General features: G+C 37.4%; 1 protein-coding gene across 2 annotated transcripts; it reads right to left on the bottom strand.

Annotated features, from left to right (window-relative positions):
• Nucleotides 1–203: 203 nt before the first annotated feature.
• GNRHR (gonadotropin releasing hormone receptor) lies at nt 204–14,612 on the bottom strand. Of its 2 annotated transcripts, none has more exon segments than NM_001082738.1 (3): nt 204–630; nt 4,189–4,408; nt 13,644–14,222. In NM_001082738.1, coding segments are annotated over 3 exon segments (987 nt in total). In that variant the 5' UTR covers nt 14,166–14,222; the 3' UTR covers nt 204–385.
• Nucleotides 14,613–17,169: the final 2,557 nt, after the last annotated feature.

The raw sequence follows: 17,169 nt of genomic DNA, 5'->3' as shown, positions 1-17,169 counted from the left end.
TGAGAAAAACTCTGACATGCTGAGATTAATACTGTGCTGTGGTTTCTAAACTTGTATGTTTGTTTTTGCCTTCAACTGTGAATATTTTAAATATTTGTACATTATTGTACAAGGAGAAAGTGATAATAAACTGCCTAATGTAATATAGGAGGTAAGAAATGGCAGAGATGATGATTAAAAGAAAACATTTTAGTATTTTTTTCTGAAAATATTTTTCCCCCTTATAACAGGCACTGTCAGTACAGTTTCTCAAAGGGTAAGGATGATTGCTTAAGCATAACTCTTGCTTTGTTTGCATGCAGATGTGCTGCAACTTTTGTGTTTATCATTCCCCAGTGAAGAAATTCTTTACTTTGCCCTTCTTAAATGACTTCCTGTGTATCACTTACAGAGAGAAATACCCATATATAAGTGGGTCAAAGCATGGGTTTAAAAAGGCAAAGAGAAAGAAGAAGTGATTAACTGGGTCAGACACCTTGTTTAACATTTCAGGATCAAACCAATACCAGATTCCTAGGACATAGTAGGGAGTCCAGCAAACAATAAATGAAGTGGCAAATGCAACTGTCATCTTTAGGGTCCTCAGCCGTGCTCTTGGTATATTGTTTTTGGATTGATTCAGTTGTAGTTCTGTTAGAGAAAAGAATAGTTGTTTAAAGACCAGTTTTCTAACAAAACCAAGAAAGACCAAAAGGAAAAGGGTATTACTAACTCAACCAAATGAATATAATGAGAGAAAATTTCCAGTATTTTTAATAATGATGATTTATTTGGAAGGTGTATTTTTACACCAAGTTTTCTCCTGTGCATTATATTAGTAGAAAAATTAAAAATGCAACTGCTCCTTAATTTAGTTTCCACCAAATCTGGTTTTGAAATATGGAAACTTCACATTCTTAAAACATAAATTGAAGAGCATAGGCAGAGACTGAGCTGAGTTGAATTATGACTTTACACAGAACTATACTCATTGAGTGCCTCTGCTACTAAAGATAGTAAGAATCATGTGTGGATGAAAGTGTTCTGCCTCAAATGAGCTACCGCAAATGTTTGCTTCTTTCTTTGATTATCTGTAATTACTTCATTTTACCCATTATACACAAAATACCCATAATACAAGTTCATAGGTTGCTCTTCTGAAGAAAACTGTTGAGGAACAGTTTTTTTAATACTGTTTTTTAGCTCTTAGAGTGGGGTTAATCTTGTGGGTATAAAGTTAATTGAAAATAGATCTTTGTGAAAAATAAGAATGGGAATAGGAGAGGGAGGAGGAAGGGTAGGAGTGTGGGCGAGAGGGAGGGTAATGTGGGAAGAATCACTATGTTTCTAAATTTGTATTTATCAAATGCATGAAGTTTGTGTACCTTAAATAAAAGGCTTCTAGGTTAAAAAGAAAAAAAAAGCCTATTGGTATTAATGGACTTACTGACTTTAATAGACTGCCTCTCCTAAAGCTGAGGGCTTATTTCTTAAGTATAAAAAGCTACAATTCTGAAGTGATCGAAATTTATATTTCATAACTCAAAACAACTGTTTTAAAATAAGAAATACTTAGGGTTGGCACTGTGGCACAGCAGATTAAACCATGGCCTGCAGCCCAGCACCTTGTATAGGTATTGGTTCATGTCCTGGCTGTCCCACTTCCATCAGCCCCCTGCTAATGCACCTAGGAAAGCTGCAGAGGATGGCCCAAGTGCTTGGGCCCCTGCACCCACATTGGAGACCCAGATGAAGCTCCTGGCTCCAAGTTTTGGCCTGGCCTAGCCCTAGCTGTTGCAGCCATTTGGGGAGTGAGCTAGTGGCTGGAAGAGTGATCTCTGTCTCTCCTTTTCTTTGTAACTCTGCCTTTCCAATAAATAAATAAATCTTCTAAAGAAAATAAGAAATACCCAAAAAGTTAATCAAAAATGGAATTAAGGGATATAAATAAATTTATTTTGGTGCAAAAAATTTGAAAATCATACATAGTTTTTCTTAGTATGCATTATGTATGAACTTTTTGAACACTTCATGATTTTTTGAGGGATACAAATAATTCTGTTTAGCATTTTATAACTTCTTAATCATTGATCACCAAAGAGTGGGAATATGGAGGAAGATATTTACATGTCTAATGTTTTAATTATAAAACTAATTTTGGACTAGAAATGTAAACATGAGTGATTTGTTGAATATAGACTGTTATTTTTGGTCAGACAAAACTAATTACCATTTACTGTGGGCCATGCCCTTTTCATGCATTCCTTCTTTTAGTCCTCAGTATCTCTAAACTTCAGTGACATATCAGTAAAAAAGCAATCAGTAGAAGTGAACATATTTTAAAAACATTGTTGGGGGCTGATATTGTGGCAAAGTAGGTTAAGCTGCTGCCTGTGATGCCGGTATCTCATGTGCATGCTGGTCCATGTCCCAAGTGCTCCACTTCCAATACAACTCCCTGCTAATGGCCTAGGAGAAGCAGCAGAAAATAGCCCAGGTGTATGGGCCACTGTCACCCATGTGGGAGACACAGATGGAGCTCTTGGCTCCTGGCTTTGGCCTGGCCCAGCACTGGGCATTGCAGCCCTCTGGGGAATGAACCAGCAAATGGAAGATCCCTCGTTCTCTGTCTCTCCCTCCCTCTCTATAACTTTGACTTTCAAATAAATAACTCTTTAAAAAATAAAAAGCACTTTGGCTTGGCACAGTGGCTAAATATGAAAATATATAGAGGTACCTGCAACATCCTATGCTGCTTCTGCTTTTGAAATTTCACACTTGATTATTGGTTTACTGTTCACTCTAACTTCTCTGCTTGCTGTAGACTCCAGAAAGGCAGAGTAAGTAGTTACTAGGTTTGCCTCATTCACCATGATACCCCACCCAGCAGACTTTCAATCAGTTTTGAACAGTTGGTACATATACTTGAATAAATGTGTTAGTATTATTGAACTATTTATCCCTGCCTCTGTATTTTGTTTTTCTGTTCTTTGCTGCTCATATTCCTATTATCCCGTATTGAGGATTCATCTTTCTATTCTTCCTGTGCCCTTCCAAGATAGCCCTTATAGAATTGAATTTCTCTAGGGTAAAGATTTTGAAGGCCAATTGGTTATGAATATACTATTTTTTTGAAATGTCAAATACCATTTTGTGCCTAGTGGTGGAAACTGCCCAAGTTTATATTGTAGATTATTTTCTTTTGAGAGTATCTGCTGAGAGTCATCATGTCATAATAAGTAAGATGATTTTCCTTTTGAATTGTGTCAGATATAACTTATGTGTGATATTATTAATAGCATGTCTTTGGATGCCATGATACCACAATTGTGTTATTTCAAGAATTCATAAATTTTAGTTTTGAGGAATATACTAGATTAGATAATCAATTAGATATTAGTAGTATTTTATATATCAATATATATGGATACAAGAGCATGCATACTTTATGTTATAAAGTTATAAAGGATTTGATTGTAGGCCGGCGCCGCGGCTCACTAGGCTAATCCTCCATCTTGCAGTGCCGGCACATCGGGTTCTAGTCCCGGTTGGGGCGCCGGATTCTGTCCCGGTTGCCCCTCTTCCAGGCCAGCTCTCTGCTGTGGCCAGGGAGTGCAGTGGAGGATGGCCCGAGTACTTGGGCCCTGCACCCCATGGGAGACCAGGATAAGTACCTGGCTCCTGCCATCGGATCAGCGCCGTGTGCCGGCTGCAGCGCGCCGGCTGTGGCGGCTGTTGGAGGGTGAACCAACAGCAAAAGGAAGACCTTTCTCTCTGTCTCTCTCTCTCACTGTCCACTCTGCCTGTCAAAAAAAATAAAAATAAAAAAAGGATTTGATTGTGAAAAAACATCTTGACTGTAAAAGCCTATTGGCTAGCATTTAGCAGGTTATATTTTATATCAGGTATTTGGTGTATTGTTGTTATGGCCTAGTGGGAACAATTTTTTCTTGCCTTTCATGAGTTTTAATGAAACAATTGTCCTTTCTTCTTTAATTCTATAGTGCAAATTTAGAACATCAAAATATTAAATTATCTCATCTGTAAATTGTTTATAATAAAAGTATTATCTCATGGGGTGATGGCAAAAATTAAAAGCTAATATATGTAAAGTGCTTAGAATAGTATGTAGCACATGGCAAGAGCTGCTCTGCTTTGAGTATTACTGTTTAAAAACCACCCATCTCACTAAATTTGAGGAATACATACTGTGGTGATCCTGATGAAGGACCCGTGTCAGAGTGAAGATGATTTTTACGTTGCAGATCAGCATGATGAGGAGTGGGATAAGGAAGAGGCAGCTGAAGGTGAAGAAGTTATAAAAGGCTTGTTGCCACCATTGTGGAAAACTGCAGTGTGTTACACATTGAGAGAAAACTTCTGTCTGCCCATATCCATTTGTGAGGTGGATCATCCTAAAGATGTATAACTGTGTGAGAAAAAAAATGAAAATAGAAAAGTTATGTTACTTTTTGAAGAACAGTGTTTGAAAATTTTCTCTCCCATTTTCCTCTAGCCTTCTAACATTTTCCTAAAATAAATTCCAAGCTCTCTAGTAATACTCTTTTGGTATTCTTTGAAAAATTCTAAGTAGACATTTACTTCTTAAACTATGTTTGAGAAAGTGTGAGTGAATCTGTAGGAGTTGGGATTTTGGGGGGTAGGTTATTTCAGTCAGAAATTTAAACCTTGTTTGTATTCTCACTTTCAGGTACATTGGAATGTTCCTTCCAAAACTATGAGCACATGTTTAGACAGAAACTCCTATTAAAATGACATTCTTGGCCGGCGCCGCAGCTCACTAGGCTAATCCTCCGCCTTGCGGCGCTGGCACACCGGGTTCTAGTCCCGGTTGGGGCGCCGGATTCTGTCCCGGTTGCCCCTCTTCCAGGCCAGCTCTCTGCTGTGGCCAGGGAGTGCAGTGGAGGATGGCCCGAGTACTTGGGCCTTGCACCCCATGGGAGACCAGGATAAGTACCTGGCTTCTGCCATCGGATCAGCGCGGAGCACCATCCACAGTGCGCCGGCCGTGGCGGCCATTGGAGGGTGAACCAATGGCAAAAAGGAAGACCTTTCTCTCTGTCTCTCTCTCTCATTGTCCACTCTGCCTGTCAAAAAAAAAATATGACATTCTTTATAAAAAAAAAAGGGTAAAAACACATGAACAGAGAGAGAGCTCACAAAAAAGATATAAAAGTGGCTCTTAAACATGTGAAAATATGTTCCACATCACTTATGATAATATAAATGTGAATTAAAGCTAAAGTGCCCCCCCTTTTTTTTTTTGACAGGCAGAGTGGATAGTGAGAGAGAGAGTGCCACTTTTCAGTATTTAGATTTGCAAAAAATTTAAAATTACAGCATATTATGTTGGCCTTGCTAGTAAGAATGCAAATTGGTATATTTTTATAGAGGGGATTTGGACAATAATATGTAGCATAATTACATATACAGTTACCTTTTACTCAGCAACCCTACATTTCCAGTTTTAGATCTTTGTGCATCCTCAAGGGGAAATAGAATTTTCAAATAGTCCACTAGAGGGAGCATGGTGATCACAGTATCAATCTTAGTGTCCGGAAACTCAAGCAAGTGCATTCAACTTATTGTATCTTAGGATCCCAACCAACATTTTTCTTCACAACAGTGAGCCTTTCAGTTTTCCATACTTCGTTGCAACTTGACCTTATTCAACAGTTTTGAATCAGACTCAAGAGATGTAATGATTAAAAGTGTTTAGAGGGTTACTTTACATAGAACTGGAGAATCATCCATTTCATTAAAATCTTAACTGTATACTGCCCCTCCTTGGGCTTGGAAACAGACGACTTGAATTGGACTTTCAGCTCTACAATAGGTCACATTTACACCTTATAATTTAATGTTTTTGAGCCATAAAGGTGAAACCTTCAATTACTGTGAAACAGTACTATGATTTAAGTTAATGATTATGGTTTAAAAAAAGAGACAAATGATATTACAAAGGCTTGTTTTTTGGTAGAAATAACTAAGCAAGGTGCTCTGTTACAAACCAGATATCCTTCTTTCAGGGAATTTCATAGTTGGTAGTGGAAATACAGCCAACCTGTATAGAACCCGTAAATAACCTGTATAGCCAAATATAGTCAACCTGTATAGAACCTGTAGCCAAGATAGACTGAAAGTTTTAAACTTCAGAATCTTGTCTGTAAATTCATTTGCTTTAATCTTGGTTCAGTTTATTTTATGTCTCAAGGCCATGTTCATTTGAATGATAAATATATGGGATCAATTTTCAGTGCTTGCTTTGTCCTTGGATTATACTTCTTTATTTTTCTGTTTTTCTCTTTTATCCTTGGCCCCAGTTCTTATCAGTGTTTTCCATAAACAAAAACATTGTTTTCCATTTTAGTCAATTACAGGTGCTCCTTTCTGAGAATATTATCTTTAGCTCAATTTACCCCACACCAATTACACTATTACCTAATCTTTCCCTGAAGGTAATTACCTTCAGATGGCATGCTTTGGTTTCCTTCACATAAAATGGAGATAATAATAGTATCCACCTCCAGGAACTGTTATGACAATTCCATGAGTTTATACATGCAAAGCACCTGGGAATAGTACCTGGCACACACTTAGCACTAAATAAACCTCAACTTTATTATAGAAATTTGAGGCCTGCAAGTTTTATGTGTATCCATATGTATTTATAAATGCAAACCATGTTTTTTTCTGACATCTTTAACCATTTTTAATTCAGTTTAAGTGTTTTTTCCCTAGCATCTTATAGGAATAAAATAGATAACATTACATAGTGTAGTAGAGAATAGTAGTTCAAAACTCTAGCATTGAGTTGAAGGGCATATGACATTTTCATCTATTAGACAGTAATCTTGGGTATGTCATATTTTTTGGCTTAGTTTCTTCATGTTTAAAATAAGAAGAAAATTATTCATAATTTATAATGCTGTTTGGAGCATTACATCAACTATTTCATGTAAAAGCATTGAGCCCAATTCCTGGAGCATATTTATACATTGAAATATTATTTATCATCATAATTATTATCATTGTTGTAGCTTATGCTACTAGTATGCTGCTATTATGTTGTATCACGATGTTGGCATACTGTGTATGTGTGGTAGGTATTTACTGAATTTAAACTTCTTGCCAAATTGAGAAGTGCATTCTATGTGCATTCAGGGCAAGCCTCCACACATCTTCAGACCACACAGCTTTATGCCAAAAACTAAGGAGTGGTTCATATTTCTTGCCTGTAGGCCTGGGCTGACTATAGAATTTGAAAGCTGTCAAAATGTAATGCTATGCATTATCAGAGATATGCTATGGATATGAACTCTTTCTGTAAATAATCTACTACTCTGGAATTCTGCAGTTTTAGACGACTCTCATTAGAAATCATGTGATTTTAAGTTGAAAATGGGCAAACCTAATTTAGGAAATGTTTTTTTCTCAGTTAAGAGTTACCAGATGATCTTAAATCAGAGGTATTCTTAGGGTATGTTCCTTGCTTTTCTTTCCTTCCTTTCCTCCCTCCCCTCCACTTCTCTACCCTCATCTCCTTTCATCTCCCCTCCCCTTATTCTCCCTCTACTCCTTTTTCTCCTTTTCACAAACTAATTTTAGAAATCATACTATCAGGACGTGAATTACTATACTTTGGATACATAGTGTTCAATGTAATATGGTTTTGTGACCAGGGAGTAGTTTGCTCAGATTCACTGGTTAGTCAGAATGCAAGCTAAATTTTGAAAACTTTGAAATAACCCACCTTTATATAAGCTTTGGGTTGTTTATTAAAGTATCAACCATATTCAAGTAGTAGAGAACCAATATAAACAGCAACATATGAAGATTAAAGTCGCATACAAAAATCCTCTCAAAATGGATCAAAGACCTAAATCTATGACCTGATACCATCAAATTACTAAAGAACATTGGGCAAACTCTGCAAGACATTGACATAGGCAAAGACTTCTTGGAAAAGACCCCAGAGGCACAGGCCGTCAAAGCCAAAATTGGCAAATGGGATTGTGTCAAGCTGAGAAAAATAAACACGCAGCAAAGTGAAGATGCAACTGATAGAATGGGAGAAAATATTTGCAAATTATGCAACTGATAATGGATTAATATCCAGAATCTATAAAGAGCTCTCAAGAAACTCAGAAACAACAAAACAAATAATCCAGTTAAGAAATGGGCAAAAGACTTGAACAAGCATTTTTCTTTTCTTTCTTTTTGTTTCTTACAGGCAGAGTTAGACAGTGTGAGAGAGAGAGACACAGAGAAAGGTCTTCCTTTTTTCTGTTGCTTCACCCCCCAAATGGCCGCCACAGCCGGCCGGCTGCACCGATCTGAAACCAAGAACCAGGAGCTTCCTCCTGGTCTCCCATGGGGGTGCAGGGCCCAAGCACTTGGGCCGTCCTCCACTGCCTTCCCGGGCCACAGCAGAGAGCTGGACTGGAAGAAGAGCCACCGGGACAGAATCCCGTGCCCCAACCGGGACTAGAACCCCGGGTGCCGGTGTGCAGGCAGAGGATTAGCCTAGTGAGCCATGGCGCCGGCCTTGAACAAGCATTTTTCAAGAGAGGAAATTCAAAGGGGCAACAGACACTTGAAACAATGCTCAGGATCACTAGCAATTAGGAAAATGGAAATCAAAACCACAATGAAGTTTCACCTCACCCCAGTTAGAATACTGTCATATAGAAATCAACAAACAATAAATGCTGGCCATTATGTGGGGGGGGAAAGTTACCCTAATCTACTGTTGGTGGGAATGTAAACTGGTGCAGCCACTGTGGAAGACACACACTGTAGAAGACACTTCAGAAATCTGAATGTAGATCTACCATATGACCCAACCATCCCACTCCTGAGAATTTATCCAAACCAAAAGAAATCAGTATATAAAAGAGTTATCTGTACCCCTATGTTCATTGCAGCACAATTCACAATAGCTAAGATATGGAATCAACCCAGATGTCTACCAGCTGTTGGCTGGATAAGGAAATTATGGTGTATATACACTATAGAGTACTACTCAGCTGTAAAAAAAATGAAATCCTGTCTTTTGCAACAATATGGCCACAACTGGAAACCATTATGCTTAGTGAAATAAGCCAGTCCCCAAAAGACCAATATCATGTTTTCCCTGATCCAAGGTAACTAATACAGTACCTAAGATGTACCATATTGGAGTGAAATAGACATTTTGAGATTTGATGATTGATTACAGCCCTTTTCTCTTCCATTGAGGAAATGTGGTTTTTTTTTTTTTCCTCTTCATACTATTTGTTGAACTCTTTTACTTAGTGTAGAGTTAGGTAAACTGAAAATAGGACATTGTAAAAATTAAGAGTCGGAATGTGAGAGGGAGGAGAAGGAAGGGTTGGAGCATGGGTAAGAGGGAGGGTATGGAGGTAAGTGTCACTATCTGCATATATGAAATATATGACACTTGTATAACCTAAATAAAATTATTAAAAAAGAAAGAATAGTAGTCATATTATGACAGTAGTACATCTTAAAAGTGTAATTCTAAAACCAAAGAGTAAAATAGAGACAGTATATTTTGAACCTTAAAAAAAGAGAAAAGGAATCAACCCAGATGTCTATCAACTGTTGACGGGTAAAGAAATTATGATATATATATATATATATATATATGTACACACTATGGACTACTACACAGCAGTAAAAAACCCTGAAATCCTGTCTTTTGCAACAAAAATGGATACAACTGGGAGCCATTACACTTAGTGAAATAAGCCAGTCCCAGAAAGACAAATACCATATATTCTACCTGATCTGTGGTAACTAATAGAATACCTAAAACGTTATCTATAGGAGTGAAATGGACATTTTGACATGTAATGATTTTGAACAGCCTTTGTCTTGACTGTTGAGGGACAATTTTTTTTTCTTCATACTATTTGTTGAACTCTTTACTTAGTGTAGGGTTAATCTTATTAGTATTAAGTTAACTGAAGGTAGATCTTTGTGAAAAATAAGAACACAAATAGGAGATGGAGAAGGAAGAAGGATGAGAACGTGGGCGGGAGTGAGGGTAGAGTGAAAAGTATCACTATGTTTGTGAATCTGTATATATGAAATATATGAAATTTCTATACCATAAATAAAATAAAAAAATTCTTAAAAGTCACCCATTTAATATAAATTGGTCACAACAAGATGTGCCTTTGTGAAAGGACTTGTCTGAAGAGCATGGTGCAGCACGAGAGTCACTCACTGTGTGTCAAAATCTAGAATAAAAAGGGTTTTCCCTTCTTAATTTTCCCTATCACAATGTGTAATATTAGTCATAGGTTTGAAACCTCTTTTATTCACAGATAAAACAGATGCCTACAATTAAATAAAAACTTATTAAGAAGACATGAGTACAACAGGCCAAGTGACATTGTGAAAGCCGTTGAGTCCTTTTCAGTCAGTGTTTTTCAAATTATAGGATGTATCCATCAATGAGTTGTAACCAATTCTGCAAAGTGAAAAGGAACAGAATGTTTATTTCTAAAAAACTTTTTCTTAGGTATAGGTGTGTGAGAGACAGACCAGGTCGCAATGGAGTATGTATTGCTTACTTTGGATTGTTGCCATAATGGTTTGGATACCACTACTTTCAAGAGTTAGACCTTAATTCTCTTATTTAAGAAATGGGAGCAGCAACATGGCTTCTATTTATCATATAGAGTTAATGTGTTCCTAAGATAAGATCAGCTTTGTGAAGTTTTGAGAAAGCTTCAGTGAAGTGCTTTATATATTTAAAGTGTTGTTGAAAGTAAGGGTGAGTCATTTGACAAAACATTTCCATCATTTTTTGTGCACATAGTCACATAAGTCTCTAGTAGAATAATGACTTGAGGTTAGACTAAAAATCCCTGAGCAATTCAAAGTTAATTTCATATTTTCTTTTTGCTACATCAATATAGATAAATGCAATATTTAACATTATCTTTCTATTATCATTACACACTTAGGTGAAAATAATGGAATTTTAAAAAATCAACAGTTTAGCTTTTGTGAGAGCTTTTTCAAAGAGAATGAAACCGTGTATTTTTTTTTTTTTGTCCTACTTAATACTATTGGTTGAACTCTGATCCAAAGCCAGGAACCAGGAGCTTCTCCCAGGTCTCCCACATGAGTGCAGGGGCCCAAGGACTTGGACCATCCTCTACTGCTTTTCTAGGCCATAGCAGAGAGCTGGATCAGAAGTGGACAATCAGGACTTGAACTGGTCACCCATATGGGATGCCAGTACTGCAGGCAGTTGCTTTACCCGCTACGCCACAGTGCTGACCTCTAAGAAAACCATATTTTTGTTTTAGGCTATGTATATGCTCATAACCCTGATTTGCTCAATACAAAATATGTACATGTAGCAAAACATCATGTTATGTTCCACAAATATATATGATTATTATTTGTCAATTAAAAATATCATTTTATTTTTTGAATAGAACACACAGAGGTTATAAGGCTCCCACCTTGGCTGGTGCTGCAGCTCAATAGGCTAATCCTCTGCCTGCAGCGCTGGCACCCTGGGTTCTTGTCCCGGTTGGGGCATCGGATTCTGTCCCGGTTGCTCCTCCTCCAGTCCAGCTCTTTGCTCTGGCCTGGGAAGGCAGTGGAGGATGGCCCAGTGCTTGGGCCCTGCACCCCCATGGGAGACCAGGAGGAAGCACCTGGCTCCTGGCTTCGGATCAGCGCTGCCGCAGCGCACCGCACTGCGGCCATTGGGGGGTGAAGCAACAGAAAAAGGAAGACCTTTCTCTTTCTGTCTCTCTCTGTCACTGTCCACTCTGCATGTCAAAAAAAATAAAATAAAATAAGGCTCCCACATTAATTTTAGAATTTTTCAAGACTATCAGTGTCTTCTATGATATAAATTTGGTAAGCTCCAAGTTATTCATTTATCCAAACATTTTAAATTTCTATTTTTGATGAATATCTTATTAGGTACTGTGAATATTAATTAAGTTTGACATAAGAGTCTCCACTACAAATCCCTTCATGACAAAGACGGGCAAACATGTATATAATCACATGGATTCATGGCAATCATGTTCTGTGAGATCAAAGGAAAGCGGTTAACCACCACATCTAATTTTTTTGCTGTTGTCAACTCTCAATCAGCCAAAACAGTATTATGAAAATTAGTTGCACTTTTTAGCCTTGAAACGTCAGCTTATTCTGCCTTTACTAAAGTCTTCTTTCACATTTCAAACCAAACACATCTCTTCATCTTCTTAAACTTTTAGTAGGTTTAACATTATTTAATATATAGTTATATTAATTTTATATAAATTTTATCTCCACACCTGAACTCCATTTTCTTTGTTGGCTATATCTTTGTTTCATCAGTACCAGCACAATGTTTACACAATGTTGTGTTTAACCTTTCTAAGATAACCAGTGAAAGATTAGCACTCATAGTTGGAAGAAGCAAAATGGAAATAGGCTTGGCTCAATAACTACATTTCAAATGACACATTTACTAAACCTATTCTCTTATTTCAATCACTGTGAGAGTCCTTATAGTATACTTTTTGTCCAAGAAAACATTTTAGTTTTTCCCATATTTTCTACCATAAACATATAATAATTAAATTTATCTAATATTTATAAAATAGTAGTTAGGTTCTATGCAAAAACTTAGTTAAGAATTTGTGCAAAAATTTACTCATGTTTCTAATTTCTCGCAATATTTAGTGAATTCTTCATTATGCTTTTTGTTTGTAATCATCTGGCAGTTTAGAATGTTTAGGTAAATTTCATTTATAGAGGCAAGCTTTTAGAGGAATCTAGCTAACTCTTCCTGTAGTTCTTTACATATCTTGGACCCTGGGTTCACCATGTAGTATACTTATAAGCATAGAAAGAGTCTTTGTTATTTGTAAAAATTTGTTTTTCAGAGATAAGAGTGCTGGAAAGGGCATATTCTACAGGTCAGTTAGCTGGATTATCCCGATGAAGGCAATCTGGAGGAGTGTCTGCCTTCCATGGGAGAGGGCCATCATGTTGACAACAACATATTGCCAGCAAAATGGAAGCCAACCCCAGGGAAATGTTCAAGTTTTCTGAAATCTAAGATTTCCTTTTCTTTTTTTTTTCCTCTTTATTCAGTCTCATAAAACTACAAACTACAGGACAACACACTAACAAAGAGTCATTCTCCTTAAGCTGTATTGACAGAATTCTTAAAAGTTTCCATGTAAGGAATCCCAAATAAGAAAAATTTTATTTTCTACTTATGATATTTTCAGTTTCTAAAACGCTTTAAATATAAATCCATGTCAACCAGAAAAATAAATAGAACAAGAAGGAGATAAGGTCAATTTTGATAATAGTTATATTTTTGAGGAGGATTTACTATGTTACAGAGACAATGCTAGACAGTTTAATACATTATTTAATCCTCACAAAAATATGTGAAGTACACAATATCCCCATTTTATAAATAAAGGTAGAGAAACCCATAGAGGTTAAGAAATTTGCCCAAGGTAACCACAGAGTCAGAATCAAACTCCATTCTCTAACCTTCAGATCTCAGGCACTGGAAAGGCCTTTGCAAAGCCTTTCACTCAAATTATGATAAAAGATCTGTGATCACCATCCTAACAAGTTCAAGAATAATGTTTTACCTGTGGTCCAGCAAAGACACTACTGAGGATCCAGGCAAGGGCAATCATGGACTGTTCAAGCTTGTCATTGCTTTTCACAGCAAGGGGCCTTGTGATGGCCAAGGAGCGGTCCAGGCTGATCACCACCATCATGAAGGCTGGGGCATACATGGAGAAAAGCTTCAGATAGCTGAGGACTTTGCAGAGGATCTCTCCTCCATACCACTGGACTGTGATATTCCACATCCCATCCAGTGGCATGACAATCAGAGTCTCCAACAGGTTGGCTAAAGTCAGGTGTTTTAGAAGCACCTTCATCCTTGAAAGCTTTTTCCCTTTCTCTTTCTTCTGAGTCCACTTCTGGAGTTTCAACAAGAAAGAAGCATTAAAGGTTGTGGAGAGTAGGAAAAGGAAGAAAGTAACGATCACTCGGATCTTTCCAGATAAGGTCAGTGTGGGGAGGTTGCCCTGCATCAGCGGGATGCTGTTGTTGATGGCTGAGCAGTGATTTTGATTCTGTTCAGGAGAAGCACTGTTTTCCATATTTTGCCAGTGACAGAGCTTTGAGACTGTGTTTCTCGTATTTCTGATGACTTATTGTAAGTGAACCTGAGGTCCCATTTTATTTATGCCTTCTGTAGATGGAAACGTCACAGTTCTAGATTTATGTCAAATTGTATGTCTGAGATACTTTAGACTTATTGTGAAAGATCAAGGTGATCTTGTTTTGTGGGTTTGTAATCCAAAAGAGTGCTAAAACAGAGCATGCTAAACACATCCTGAAGGCCGAGTGTAACTGGACCACCTCAGCAGATGGCCTGGTTTTCACAACAGTTTTCTGAAGTGAAGAAGCCCACTTGAAGTCTAATTTTGAACTTAAAAAGACATCATGATATTATTCAGATCACATTTTGGAGAGAGTTTTTTAAAAATTAGTTTTTTGTTCAAAAGAAAACTGTTGTCTCCAGAACTTAATACATTTCTACAAAGCGTTTCTTTGTTGTGTTTTATTTTTCAAACATATAATGTTGACCTTGAATACACTGTACAAATATGTTAATTTAAAACTATACTACACAAAACACCAAATCAATACTTTAACAATTAGAATAAGTTTAATACAAATTGGGCTACATTCAATTAAATCACACTTTTTTTTTTTTTTTTAATTTTTACTTAGGGGTAGGCATTGTGGTGCAGTGGGGTAAACAGCTTGGGATGACTGCACTTTTTTTTTTGCCAGGCAAAGTTAGACAGTGAGAGAGAGAGACAGAGAGAAAAGTCTTCCTTTTTGTTGGTTCACCCCCCAAATGGCTGCCATGGCCAGTGTGCTGTGCCAATCTGAAGCCAGGAGCCAGGTGCTTCCTCCTGGTCTCCCATGCGGGTGCAGGGCCCAAGCACTTGGGCCATCCTCCACTGCCTTCCTGGGCCACAGCAGAGAGCTGGACTGGAAGAGGAGCAGCGGGGACTAGAACTCGGGGTGCCGGCGCCGCAGGCGGAGGATTAGCCTAGCGAGCCGCGGTGCCGGCCTAAATCACACTTTTTTATGTTGTAAGAAAGCGGATTCTTTTATTAATGAGAAACATATTCCTGTTAAATATTTGTGCAGTCCTATTCATATTTTAAAAACTTTAACGGACATATAAATTGTAATAGTATGGAGTACCCTATGGTGTTTTGATGTGTGTATACATTATATAATGTCCAATCAGGGTAAATGTATTTATCTCCTCGAACATTTACCATTTCTTTATGATAAAAACATTGAAGACTCAATTTTCTAGTTTTCTTTACAAGAAATATATAGTACATTAACATTGTTTATACTCACCTTACTGTGCAACAGAATCACAGAAGTTCTTGTTCCTACCTGACTTTAATTTAGTACTCAGTAATCAATCTTTACCCCTCCCTTTATTCCATCCTCTCCCCTTTCTTCCCCAGGCTCTGGTAACCACATTAAACTTTTAACTTCTGCAAAATCACTTTTTTTTAGATTCCACATATGAGTGGGTTCATGTGGTACTTGTCCTTCTGTACTTGTTGTATTATATTACTTAATCTAATGCTCTCCAGTTCCATCCATGTTGTTATGAATGACAAGATTCCATCCTTTTAATGGCTGGGTAGTATTCTATTGTGGATATTCACCACATTTTCTTTTTTTTTTTAAGGTATATTTATTTATTTGAGATGCAGATCTATACACACACACACACACACACACAGTGAAAGAGAATCTTTCATCTGTTGGTTCACTCCCCAAATGGCCACAACAACTGGGACTGGGCCAGGCTGAAGCCAGGAGGCAGGAGCCACTTCTGAGTCTCCCATGAAGTTGCAGGATTCCAAGCACTTGAGCCATCTTCTGCTGCTTTTCCAGGCACATTAATAGGAAGCTGGATTGGAAGTGGAGCAGCTAGGAATCAAACCGATGCCTGTATCGGATGCAGTTCTTGTAGGCTGAGGCTTAACCTGCTTAGCCACAACCCCAGCCCCACCACATTTTATTTATTTCATTTATCCATTCCTCAGTGTATTAACACTTAGGCTGATTCCATTTCCAGTGGACATGGGAGTGCAGTTGTTCTGTTGACAGAGTGATTTCATTTCCCTGGCATATATATCTAGTAGTGAGATTACTGGGTCATATAATAGTTACATTTTTAGTATTTTTGAGGAAACTTCATATTATTTTCCACAATGACTATACAAATTAACATTCCCACTAACAGCATGAAAGGGTTCCCTATTTTCAAGTGCTCATTGGCATTTGTTAGCTTTTATCTTTAAAAGGATAATTTGATTGATAGAATAGAAACACAGAGAGAACCTCTATCCTTTAATTTGCTGCTCAAATTTCTTCAATGGCCCCTGACTGGTGCTGGAGTCAGCAACTCAATCCAAGTCTCCCATGAGGATGGCAGGGACCAGCTACTAGAGCCATTACCTGCTTCCTCCCACTGGAATCAAGAGACAGAGACAGGTAAAAAACCCAAACACTCACTATGGGATGTGGGCATCTTAACTGTTATGCTAAATGCTTGTCCCTTTTTTGATAATAGCCAATTAACTGGAGTGAGATTATATTTTATTTAGGGTTTGATCGCTTTTCCATATACCTATTGGCTATTTGTATGTCTTTCATTGAGAGATGTCTGTTTAGATCTTTCCATTTTTAAAATTAGATCTGTTTTTGACTATTGGTTGTTATATTAATCCTTGTCATATATATATAACTTGCAAGTATATGCTTTCATTTTTTTCAGTTGTCTCTTCACTCCATTGATGGTTTTCTTTGTTGTACAGAAACTCTTTAGTTTGATGCAGTCACATATGCTTTTGTTTCCTGTGCTTTTGGGAACTGATCCAAAAATTCCTTGCCCATTCCAAGGTCATAAAGAATTTCCCCTATGTTTTCTTCTAGTAGTTTCAGTTTCAGATCTAATGTTTACATTCTTAATCATTTTGAGTTGTATCAATCAATCTTACTGGTCAGATTATCCATGCTTAAGTTTGAGTAAGAATGATTGATGATCTTTTTTTG

This window comes from Oryctolagus cuniculus, chromosome 8 (assembly GCF_964237555.1).
Source record: "Oryctolagus cuniculus chromosome 8, mOryCun1.1, whole genome shotgun sequence".
Lineage (NCBI taxonomy): Eukaryota > Metazoa > Chordata > Mammalia > Lagomorpha > Leporidae > Oryctolagus > Oryctolagus cuniculus.
Note: the sequence above shows the minus strand (reverse complement) of the source record. Positions and strands in the feature narration are given on the sequence as shown.